Source organism: Zootoca vivipara, chromosome 6, assembly GCF_963506605.1.
Source record: "Zootoca vivipara chromosome 6, rZooViv1.1, whole genome shotgun sequence".
NCBI lineage: Eukaryota > Metazoa > Chordata > Lepidosauria > Squamata > Lacertidae > Zootoca > Zootoca vivipara.
Window position 1 is genome coordinate 40,988,004 of NC_083281.1, and position 12,442 is coordinate 41,000,445.

Below are 12,442 nucleotides of genomic sequence, written 5' to 3' on the forward strand. Positions count from 1 at the left end.
GGTAATGGGGTGGGCTCCCCCTCCAAAAATAAACCTTTATATTTTGCTCAGCAGGAGACAAGCACTCTTCCTTCCTACATCATTGCCCCACCACATATATAGCACCTTGTTCTCCTGCCAGGTACACTGGCTTCAGCATTTTGTCACAAAAAGAGTGTCTGGAACTGGTTTGTGCAGTGTGTGTTTGTGGGGGGTGGGCTTACCCAGCTCGCTGCTTTTTGGACTTATCTGAGATGCCATCCCGAGACATGAGCTTGTTGAAGACGATGATTCCGATCAGCATGTTGACCTGGCAGTGGGGAGAGAGAGAGAGAGAGAGAGAGAGAGAGAGAGAGAGAGAGAGAGAGAGAGAGAGATCCACAATCAGCAACATCCACAGGGCTATCTAATTTCTAGGCCCCTTAAAATTCACATTGCAACAGACAGCTGTTAAATGAAAAAAGATGCCTCAAAGCGACTTACAAGTCCATAAAATCAAAAAACAGCCCCTTTAAAAGCAAAAAAAACAACAACCCTACAACAATGAAAGCAAAGGGCATATCAACAAAATTTCTTAAAGTGCTCAACCCAAAAGGGAGAAAACAATGTGTCTCCTAAAGGCCTTTTGCTCACTGGCATGGAAAGCGATGAAATGGCAGCATAGTAAATGATCTGCAGAACAAGGTAACGGCCACCAACACCACTGGGCAGCATTTGAGCACCTACCAGAACAATCACAGCAGCAGGGCCAACAAAGGCGTAGAGCAGCCCTCCTTCAAGGGACAACCAGCAGCTGGAGAGAGAAGCCAAGAAAGAGGAGGAAGGGTCAAGAAATATCTCAGAGTTTAAGGCTCCTGGATTCCAAGTTTTTAAACAGGGGCAGAAGAAACACTCAATTTTAGTTTCTCGGTTTCTAACTTTTCCATTTTTAAGTTCAGTTCTCCATGTTTCATATTAGTTTGATTATATATATATATATATATATACCTCATGAAAATTCACCAGCATTTTAGTGCGAATTTCTCCTTACATAAACACATTTTTGATGGAAGCCACCCAGAGTGGGTGGGGCAACCCACTCAGATGGGCAGAATACTACTACTACTACTAACATTAAGCAACTTTGTCTAATGTGCACTTTTCCCCCCAAAGCTATTTTCCCTAATACACAGCATTTTTGCATGAAGTTTTAATGTATACATGCATTTAAATGCAAACATTACCCTAGCACGTGCATTTCCCCCGAGCATTATTTGGCTGGAGATCTGCATTACAATATTTGGAAAAATGTGAACTTTGAGGGTTGACTATGTTTCAGTTCACTTGTTGTTTTGGAAAGTGTGAATTAGGCTCACTGGCCTTTAAATGCAAACTGATTTAAATCCTTCCTCCCTATCTATATCTACGCAGCCTGCTCCCATCTCAGATGTGTTGGGGATTCTTAGGTTCTCCTTAGATGTTTCAATTCTCCTTCCCCCTCCCCATTTTATTTTAAGAAGATGAGACAACCTATGGAACCTACTAGCTAGATGTTCCGTATCCTTTGGTCCGAGTAAAGCCAACGGAGACAGCAACTACCAAGGCTGGCAACCCTAGATGGGAAATATAGAGATGAAAATGCAGGTAAAACCACAAAAGAATTCTGCATCTGAAGCACTTTGCGGAGATCCAGCTACCAGGGACGGGTGAACTGGGTCCAAGGGATGGGAAAAGGACCTCCCACACATTTTTTCCCTAAGCATTTGCATAATTAACTGCATTGCAAAATTCAGAGGGCTATGAGATTCTGACTGATAGCTGTGTTCTGCATGCTGTTCAGCAGTTCTGAACTTGGACTGTTGACTAGGTTGATTCACCTTAAAATGCAGCCTGAATAAAATCCCCATCCATTCCTACATCTGACCATCTCACAAACCATCTTGGTTTCTATGAGCAGTCCTTTGGCATAGTCCCAAAATCCCCAGGGGGGTTGAGAGCAAAGAATGCTCACAAAACCCAGCATGATATATTTTTAATGCATCCTTGGAATGGAGGGGGAGAGGTAACTGGCAGCAGGAGATATTTCTGCTTAATACCAGAAGTATGCAGGCCCTCTAAGCTCCTGACCTTGAAGTGACCCTTCTGACCATGCTCAGACCCACCATTTTCTGCTGGGACCAATTGGGCTGATCTGAGTAAACTGCAGGTCCCTTGAGCCCATAAGGAAATTATGTTTCTGAGCATGCTCACCCTGCTTGATAGTGATTATGCCGTGCTTCCAGCGTCAGTTACTTCCCCATTTTGCAATAGTAAGGGTTATTTTTCTTTTCTTCCAAAGCAATGGGGAACTGGCAGGGGAGGGCATTAATGACTTATTCTGAGGATTGACCCAAAAAGGTGTGTGGGTTTGCATGAATCAGGTTCCCCCACCACCACCACAAGCAGTGTTTTTATTCTTGCTGCTTTTGCATTTTGAGTTCCCCTGCCCACAAGTTCTTGCCCCATTCCTGGCACTTGATTCACACAAACCTCTGTAACAAAGTGGTTATAGGGCAGTGTTTCTCAACCTTTTTTGGGCCACGGCATGCTTGTTCCGTGAAAAAAATCACGAGGAACACCACCATTAAAAAATTAAAAAAAATAACTCTGTGCCGCCCTATATTATAATTATGACTGTAAGAAACACTTGCCAAATATTGCTTTCCGGCGGGTCAGCGCTGCCGAGTTCAAAAGATCCGGGTTTCTGATCCACCCCACCCGACCCCGCCGTCCCGTAAGCACCGCCCGCCCCGGCCTCTCGCCGCTTCCCCGCCTGCCCTCAGCTTAAAAAAGCAAAGCGGGGCAAAGTGTTGAGGGTAGCGCTGCATACCGGGTGGCGTCTCGGTCTGCCTCGCTGCTTTGAAACCGCGACTGCTCCTTCCCTGCGTTTTTCTCCTCTCTCTTTTTTCTCTTTTTCTTCCCCCCTCCTCCCCGCCTTCCTTCTTTCTTCCTCCCTTTTCCCTCCCTTCTCTTTCCCGCCGCTCCCGGCGGCCACGTCAGTGCCAGGGAACCTCGGAAAGCACGACGGGCTTTCACTCGCTCGCTCTGTGCCGTTAGAACGCCGGCTGGGTAAAGCGCGCGCGCCTCTTCAAAATGCCGTTGACGGCGCGTGGCAGTGGAGGTTGCCCGGCGACAGTGCGTGCGCACGCTTTCTCACGCAGAACGGCAGTTAGCCGCGTGCTCGAGAGAAGCCGGAGCGCACCCGGTGGACAAGGGGCGGAGCCTTGTTGGCCCATGGCCAGTTGCCCGGAGCTGCGGCAAAGGTGCAAAAGAGCCACATGCGGCTCCGGAGCCACGGGTTGCCGACCCCTGGTCTGTGGAAACTAGAAGTGGCGAAGAAATAGGACGCCCAGGGAGGTGGAGTTCGCAGCTGCAAAATCGCCCTTCTCGTCGCCGCACATCACGGCACACCAGCCAGCCTCTCGCGGCACACTAGCAAATGGAGGAATGTTTGACTTTCTACCAAGAATTCTTTTATTGTGTGGCCCAGTCTTACCTTTGTCTCCCTCCCTACCCACAAGGTTAAGTTTGGGGCTTCCGGTCTAGCGCCAGCGCCGTCCGGTGGGGTTTGCTTCGAGCTCCGAGGCAGCCCGTCTTTGCGAGGGGGGGGAAGCAGCGGGAGCGACGCTGCACCCCATAGAACCCAGTGTCGAGCGTCACTGGGGCAAATGCTCAGCGGAGCCCCAATTCCGACTCCCTAGCTCGCCGGTATCCTATATAATAATGTCCATGTTGTCCCTGCGTCCAGATGTCCCGTGTGTCCCTGGGTCACTGCGCATGTGCCCCAGGGATACAGGGATTGGACAGCAGAGACTGCGCGCGCGCACTCTCCCCCTACTCTGCCTCCTCCAACCGCCGCTCCCGCCGGGGTGGAGGCCGGCGAAGGCCTCCTCACAACCCTCCCTGGCCGTGAGGAGCGGCGGTTGGAGGAGGCGGGGGGGGAGAGTGCGCGCGTCCTTCCTGTCGGCGGCTGGGGGAGAGGAAGGAAGGAGGAGAAAGCGCCGCTTTCTCCTCCTCCGTTCCTGTCCCCCTGCCGCCGACAGCAAGGACGGGTCCCAGGGTTCGGAGAAGCGCTGCGCAAGCGCTTCTCCGAACCCTGGGATGTCTGCTTCCTGTCGGCGGCTGCGGGAGAGGAACGGAGAAGGAGAAAGCAGCGCTTTCTCCTCCTCCGTTCCTGTCCCCCTGCCGCCGACAGCAATGACAGGTCCCAGGGTTCGGAGAAGCGCTGCGCAAGCGCTTCTCCGAACCCTGGGATGTCTGCTTCCTGTCGGCGGCTGCGGGAGAGGAACGGAGAAGGAGAAAGCAGCGCTTTCTCCTCCTCCGTTCCTGTCCCCCTGCCGCCGACAGCAAGGACGGGTCCCAGGGTTCGGAGAAGCGCTGCGCAAGCGCTTCTCCGAACCCTGGGATGTCTGCTTCCTGTCGGCGGCTGCGGGAGAGGAACGGAGAAGGAGAAAGCAGCGCTTTCTCCTCCTCCGTTCCTGTCCCCCTGCCGCCGACAGCAAGGACGGGTCCCAGGGTTCGGAGAAGCGCTGCGCAAGCGCTTCTCCGAACCCTGGGATGTCTGCTTCCTGTCGGCGGCTGCGGGAGAGGAACGGAGAAGGAGAAAGCAGCGCTTTCTCCTCCTCCGTTCCTGTCCCCCTGCCGCCGACAGCAAGGACGGGTCCCAGGGTTCGGAGAAGCGCTGCGCAAGCGCTTCTCCGAACCCTGGGATATCTGCTTCCTGTCGGCGGCTGCGGGAGAGGAACGGAGAAGGAAAAAGCAGCGCTTTCTCCTCCTCCGTTCCTGTCCCCCTGCCGCCGACAGCAAGGACAGGTCCCAGGGTTCGGAGAAGCGCTGCGCAAGCGCTTCTCCGAACCCCAGGATTCTAGCGCCCGTTATTGAACGGGCTGAAAACCACTAGTGCCCTAATAAGAGCGCCGGTGCAGGAAAGGTTGTAGTCGTGGGGGCCATCTTGAGCATGATCGTTGCCCTCGCGGAGAGAAGCTCCGAACCGGAGGTGGAGAGCGCTGGATACTTTTTAAAGAAGGACTGAAAAGATTGGGAACTGTGAGTAAAAGGACCTAAAATTTTTTTAATTGACTTTTAATTTGGAACGGGGGTGAGACTTAAAAACGGAAGCCGATCTTCCCCCGCTGATGTAAAGAAGAAGCAGTAAAAGGAGAATTACCCGATGCCAGGGAAAGGAAGCTTGCTGCCTAAGCAATTCCAAGGATTAAAAAAAAAAAAATTCTCCCCCAGAGGCAGGGCAAAGGGGGAGAACTGTATTAAGGCTGGAAAACCCCTGCAAACAGTGGAATCTAAAGAGACAAGCCCCTCCCCCTCCATTCCGAAAGCGGCAACCCGGACATAACAGCAAGCGGACGGGGAGGACATAAAAGAAATAGTGGAATGGACTTTTAGAGGAATGGACTTAATGCATCCAGTTGGCAGAAATCGGTACAGTCACAATTGGTGACCACTTCCTGTTATTCAAGTTCTGCTCTGTCCTTGAAGAGTTGGTGAAAATGTCAACAATGGACTATGCACCTGGTTTCCAGAGAAAAGTCATGAGACTCTTGTGGGAAATAAAAATCAGCATGGATAAGACTCAACAGCAAATGGAAATAATAAATCAGGATGTACAGAAACAGGATATAAGTGAATCAACAGTAAAAGAGGAGGATAGGACACATGAATCGAACCATAATTCAATCAAAGAAGACGAGGATGGTGCAGATATGCAAGATGAGAAAGATCAAATTGGGATTTGGAATACCCCCCCTTTTGAAGGGGTGGAACAAGAGCTGTTTGAGGAGAAGAAAACGCACAAGGAAAACAATGTGCAAACAAGATGGGAACATTGGGGGGAGGCCAGAGACATTTGGGTTGTAAAATATGTTAAGAAAGGGGAGGGATGAAGGAGGATGGAATATATATTATTTACTAGGATGGATAAAAAGGGATTGAAAACTGGATTGCTGACTTTGGAACTTGTTGGAATGGAAGGGAATAGCCGTGATCGGGGGAGGAGGAGGGAAAATTGAGAATAATCGATAAATTAAAGATTGGGAAGGTAAAAAGGATTTAAAATATAAGGATGCCCTTGGAAGAAAATTGTGGCAAGGGAGGGAACAAAATTGTATGTTTGTTAGAATTAGGATGTAATAGTAATTGGTAGCATCAGAAAGATGGTTTAGGCAAGATGATTTGTAACGGTTGGGTGCTTTCCCCCACTTGTCGGTCGTCCCCGGGCTGGGGGCTCCTGGTGGCAGAGGGGGCTTCTGGGGTGGGGGGGACGGGGAGGGGGGAGGGATCCAATTGGAAAAAGAATCACTTCCTTGCCTCTTTCCGTCCTCTGGGACTCTTCGTGGCAGGAGGGGTTCTGGGGGACGGGAGAGGGAGGAGGTGAGAATTGGGAATAAAAGAGAAATTATTAAAGAATATGGATAGTATAGTAATATAAGATTGGAAAGATTAAAAATAGAATGAGGACTATGATAAGAAAACTGTAAAATATGATTCAAAAATGAAAATCAGATAGAGGGGAGATCGGGGAAGCCCACATAAAAACAATGTTTATGGAAAAATGATTAGTTAATAATATTTTTCTTTTATCTTTTTCTTTTTCTTATTTTTTCTTCTTCCTTTTTTTTCTTTCTTTTTTCTTTTTTTTTTTTTTTGAGTGTGTATTAAGATTGAATAGATGGTTGGATGGATACCCACTTGCGTCCCTCCTGCAAACCTGGAGCCTCTTTGTGGCAGGGGGGGTTTCCTGGGGTGGGAGGGAGGAGTGGGGAGAAATCCAATCATAAAATGAACCACTGCGAATGCCCGTTTTCCAGGGGATCCTCTTGTGGGAGGAGAGGGCTCTTGGAGGGTGGACAGAAGTAGGTGGAAAATATGTTATGTTTGTTTCTGTATTTTGAGTGTGTGTGTGTGTTTTACTATGCAAAAATCAATAAAATATCATTTAAACACAAGGTTAAGTTTGGGAAAGGGGAGGAGTGAAATGAATAGCAAGCAAAGTTGGCATAGAGGTGAGCTAACTACAGACTGATCTGCTGGATACAAAATGTGCCAAGCCAATCTGCAGAGAGGGCTTTGGCTCACCTTGCAATGGCTCACCTCATAAGTTGGCCTAAGTTTTCCAACCTGCAGGAGTTATTTTCTGAACATTCCCAATTCTGAACATCTGGGGTGCTTCCTGACTGCTGCTGTTTGCAGGTGGGATTTAGTCACCTAGCAGCAACTTCATGTCACACAATTAATGCTGACTGGGAGCTCTTGTGCTACAAAGTCGCTTCCCCAAAAGATATGAGTTATAGTGATAAGGAAAGTGACAAGGAAATGCACTGGAAAGTGTTGGGTAACAGCACTTGCTTTGACACAACAACGTCTAACCTACCCACAAAAGAATCAGAATGAACACTCATTAAACAGTCAATCTCCCTGCAAAAAGTAAGGACACTCAATAAACTGATCTGGAAGCCCCCTTGATGCCATGCCGAGTTCTGGTTTCGTTGCATGTTAGGTGAAGCTTTCATACTCCTTGCACTTCCCAGTTTGTGAAACTCCTCCTTCCAAAAGCAATTGGGTGCAAACAGTGTTTTGCTGAGATCAAAGACTGGCTTTCAATATGCATGCACATCCCTTGACTATCCTGCACCTTGCTGATTGCCTCCATTACCGAAGCATTGTGCTGGTGATGACAGCAGGTGCTGTGAGAATTCCATTTGCAGTGTTAGAAGCTGGCAGTGAGGAAATGCAGGAGGAAGCTCCGCCTCCAGAAGACTGAAAGAGCACATGGCAGCATCCTTTATACAACTGTGAGGGGTTTCACACAGAAGATGAGGAAGACTTGCTGCCTGCTGCCCTACAAGGCAGGACTAGATCTAATGGACTGAAGTGACAGGAGGGCAGATTTTGGTTGAACATTAGGAAAAGTTAACAGTAAGAGCAATTTGACAAAGGAGGCAATTGCCCAGAGGGGTGAAGGGCTCTCCCTTATGGGTGCTGAGAATATTCTAGTTCTGGATTCCTTGCACAGAGCAGGAGTTGATCAGCCTTCCCCAATCAAAAGCCCTTCAGATGCTTTGACTACAACTCCCATTCGCCTCGGCTAGCACAGGGCTGATGGAAGCTGTAGTCCAAAATACCTGGAGAGCACCAGGCTAGCAAAGGCTGGTCTAAGTGGCCTTAGAAGGCCCCCTCCAGCTCTAGGATTCTGCTGGTTAAGTCATTTGCACCTTCAAGCCACTTCTTGGATGCTATTGCTGCAGTCAGTAAGGTTTGTATCTGATGCACAGGTTCACCTTGAAGCTTTATTATTGTTTATAGCCAATGGCCACGACAATAAAACACACGTGTAAAGAAAGATAATCATCAAACCAATAAGACAGGGATGAACCCTCACAATACAATAAACAAGATTTAAAACATTCATTTGTTAAAAACTTTTCCCTTAACATTTAGCACTGATCCAATTTAGAAAGGCCTCTACAGCTAGTGAAAATATAGTCAACGGATTCTCTTAGATCAGCTAGCAGCCATCTTATTTTAAAAAATCAGCTGGTTGGGCTTGTAAGCAGGACTGAATGGGGAGATTAAACTTAACCTCCAATGAATTATATAAAGAACAATGTAAGATATAGTGCACCATATTCAATTTCACCTGTTCTACATACACAAAAACATTCCTTTTCTGCCCAATCAGAAAACCTAACAGGCAAATATTCAGTTTGGAATCTAAACTGGGTAAAAGCATGCCTCTCGGGCAAAAAAGGTTAACTCCCACAAATAGGTGGCCCTTTTATCGTCCAGTTTTATTATATGAAATGACAGGCCTACAATTCTTAATGTGCTCCAGACCCAATGTAGTGTGAAAGCCACCAAGCAGTACATTTGTTGCACTGGCAGAATGTTGCTGCACAAAATAAAACACAAGTACTTTACCCAAGATGGTTATGCAACAGGTTGCACCAGAAGAAATAGCTGTTGCATGACCTACTTCTGCTAGCACAACTCTTGTGTTGGATTTCTTTGTTGAGCAACCTTTAAACTCCTGTGGTAGTAGACTGAGAATGTTGGATATGGCCGCAAGCAATGAGTGTTCCTGCGCGAACCAGACCTATAAGACGATTTCCCCTTTCCCTGCGTTATGCCTCCCTGATCCTCCCCCCCCCCCCAGAAAAAAATCAGGGAGACAACACTCTGGCTCCAGAAGAGAAGATGCCCTCTTACCCCATCCAAGGCAGAGGAAGCGTTTACGAACTAGGCGTGTCCGGATCCTGCCAATCACAGCCAAGTAGGATTGCCAGGCCTCTGTCAGCACCCAGCAAAAGGAAGAGAGGAAGAAGAAGTGGAGGAATGCAGCAGTCATTGTGCACACACCCTGGAGATTGGGGAAGAGAAGAAAGAGAAGGGAGGGAATGAGAGTCATCAGAATGCAGGAGCCTCCTACATAAATGAGTTGGGTTGTATTCAAGAACAAATGGCATGCATGCACACCCCTTGCAATTGAACACCTTTCCTTGGAGATTCCACTTTCCAAATCTAACTAACAATGCTTTTTAGCATTTGCATATTTCAGGAATCAAAAGCAGGGGTGAGTGGAAGGCAGATTGGGATGCTGTGATGCATTATTGCACACTGACTATTCAGGCATTTCATATGAGCCTCTGCACTTGAACCCTCAGGGGGAATTTCCTCCCATACTGGCAGATTTCTGTGTAACTTGCAATAGATCAGAAAGGGTTTGTAACGTGCAACTATTTAACAAGAAGAAAATGACCTAAATTAGGCTGCTGAAATAAAGAGGCAGTGGAAGACAGGAGTGCCTGGCGTGCTCTGGTCCATGGGGTCACGAAGAGTTGGACACGGCTAAACGACTAAACAACAACAACAACCTCAGGAGTGGACTTTTTGTATGTGAAAGGACTGTGAGCTCAATTCAAACAAATTCACGGGCTCAGATGTGCCTCAGAGACACCCTGCTCTTTCTAACTGTATGTTTTTTGCACCTGGCTCTGGTTGACAGAGTGTGAAGTTCTACTAACAATCCAAGTTGATAAGGCAAACTGGGAAGTCTGGCCCAGAAATCCACGACCAAGCAAAGGCATTTCCCTTTCTCACTCTTAGCCAGTAGCTTACTGCGTGACTCTGCTTTTCCATGACATTGTCATCACTGATACATTGCTGTGATGTCATCGACCCAAATCACATGGGTCACCTTGACAATCAACTGGATTAAAACAACAGTGTGGACAAATGAGGGTGATGATTGCAAAGGGAAGGAGCAGGACAGGGGAAATCACATGAAGGAAAACAGTATAGGAACAAACTGAAGGTGTTGAAAATGGGGTGTGCTTTTTGACACTCCTGGAAAAGTCGTACTGTGAAGAAGGAGGCCTTTAAACCTCTGACCTTGCTGCAATGGGCATATTCTAAATGGTGAAGGCATCTGGTGCATGAATGCACACACATGTGCATACAGCTCCTGAAACGCAACACTGATCACACGGCCCCAGTAGTTTCTCTCGGTTCCTCATTTTTCCAGTTTTAAGCTCAGTTTTCCACATCAATTTGCAAATTCCTTTTTTAAAAAAAGCCCTCATGAAAATTCACCAGCATTTTAGGGCTAATTTCTCCTAAGAGGTACATATTTGCAGTGCTTTTTTTCTGGGGGGGGGACGCAGGGGTACACATACCCCTAAACATTTTGTGAATCTTTGCACTTCTGTCCATTTACTGTATTTATTTATTCCGATTTGAACTATAAACTGGTGATTTTCTTGAGTCTAAATGAGGGTACCCCTAAACATTTTTTAGGGGGAAAAAAGCACTGCATATTTGTATGCATTTTTGCATAATACACACATTTTAACACAGTGATTTCCCCTATCATGATGCATTTTAATGCTGTTTTCACTAATATATGCACTTTTATGTGCATTTTACCCTTGTTGTTGTTGTTTAGTCGTTTAGTCGTGTCCGACTCTTCGTGACCCCATGGACCATAGCACGCCAGGCACTCCTGTCTTCCACTGCCTCCCGCAGTTTGGTCAAACTCATGTTCGTAGCTTCGAGAACACTGTCCAACCATCTCGTCCTCTGTCATCCCCTTCTCCTAGTGCCCTCAATCTTTCCCAACATCAGGGTGTTTTCCAAGGATTCTTCTCTTCTCATGAGGTGGCCAAAGTATTGGAGCCTCAGCTTCACGATCTGTCCTTCCAGTGAGCACTCAGGGCTGATTTCCTTCAGAATGGATAGGTTTGATCTTCTTGCAGTCCATGGGACTCTCAAGAGTCTCCTCCAGCACCATAATTCAAAAGCATCAATTCTTCGGCGATCAGCCTTCTTTATGCATTTTACCCTAGCATATGAATTTTCAAACAGGTTACATGGCCAGGGAACTGTAGTGCTAGTTTTAAAGTATGGCTGTGTTTCAGAAAGCATGAATTAGGTAGGTTTGCTTTTAAATGTGAACTAAATCAAAGTTCTCCCCCACCCAGGGGTGGAGGAAGGGAGGCAGTGGGGACGGTCCACTCCAGGTGTCATCACTGAGGGGGGTGACATTCAGCGCGCCACCCGCCCGTGACTCCCAAGCCTACCCTGAGCTGTTGGGGGAAGGGGCGGAGCTGCACTGCCTTGCCAGCAGCCTTCCCCCCTTCCCTCTTCGTTTTGACAGCTCAGGGGAAGCTTGGGAGTCGCTGGGGGGCGCTGTTGCCCCCCGCTCCCCGGTTGCTTCCAGGGGGGAGCCTCCCCCGAGCTGTCAAAAAGAAGAGGGAAGGGAGGAAGGCTTCTGGCAAAGCGACACAGCTCCCTCCCCCCCCCCCGCCCATGAAGCAGCCCACCATGGGTGGCTCGCTCCACCCCCTGGGCATCTCACCCCCTGGGACGCTCGCCCCGTCCCCACGGCCCCACCCCTGGGTGCACAGCATGTGCGTCACTCTGGGTGCCGAAGCAGCTAGCTCTGCCTCTGCCCCAATCCCTGGGTTCATTTGCATATGGGAATTTATTCAAAATAAAATTGGCCCTGTACTCGAAATACACTGCAAGCCCTGCACTGTATCATTATGGGACTGGATTTCAAAGCCTAAGGCAAGCAACGCAACCCTCCCTTCCCTGATGCTGGATAAAAACTGGCAGAAGTGGCTGTTGTCCCCACCAGCCTCCACCTTCACGCTCCCACCGACTTTAATCAGTCAATGGCTGCATTAAGTTTACTGGCATTATAACAAAGAGACAAGTGCTAATAGGGCATGCCTGGCTCTGGTCCACAGGCTGGAGAAGGAGCTAAGCATGGAGAAAGGACCAGCAATGCACAAGCACAGTTTGGGTCATGAAACACGGGAGATTCCCAACGTTGCAACAAGCAACAAAGGGGTGGTCCATCAGCAACAACAGCTAAAGGGCTCTGCATTTAGCCTAAGCCAGGCCTGCACAATGTGGGACTAGGGACAGAGAA

General features: G+C 48.2%; 1 protein-coding gene across 1 annotated transcript in view; it reads right to left on the reverse strand.

Moving 5' to 3' along the window:
• Window positions 1-12,442, reverse strand: part of ADGRB2 (adhesion G protein-coupled receptor B2) — a 169,188-nt gene that overhangs the window by 20,674 nt on the left and 136,072 nt on the right. The window contains exons 21-24 of the mRNA XM_035118985.2: window positions 9,217-9,367; window positions 1,502-1,571; window positions 706-772; window positions 204-289 (exon numbers count right to left, since the gene is read on the reverse strand). Of these exons, the coding sequence (XP_034974876.2) occupies window positions 204-289; window positions 706-772; window positions 1,502-1,571; window positions 9,217-9,367 (374 nt within the window). The remainder of the gene's footprint in view (window positions 1-203; window positions 290-705; window positions 773-1,501; window positions 1,572-9,216; window positions 9,368-12,442) is intronic.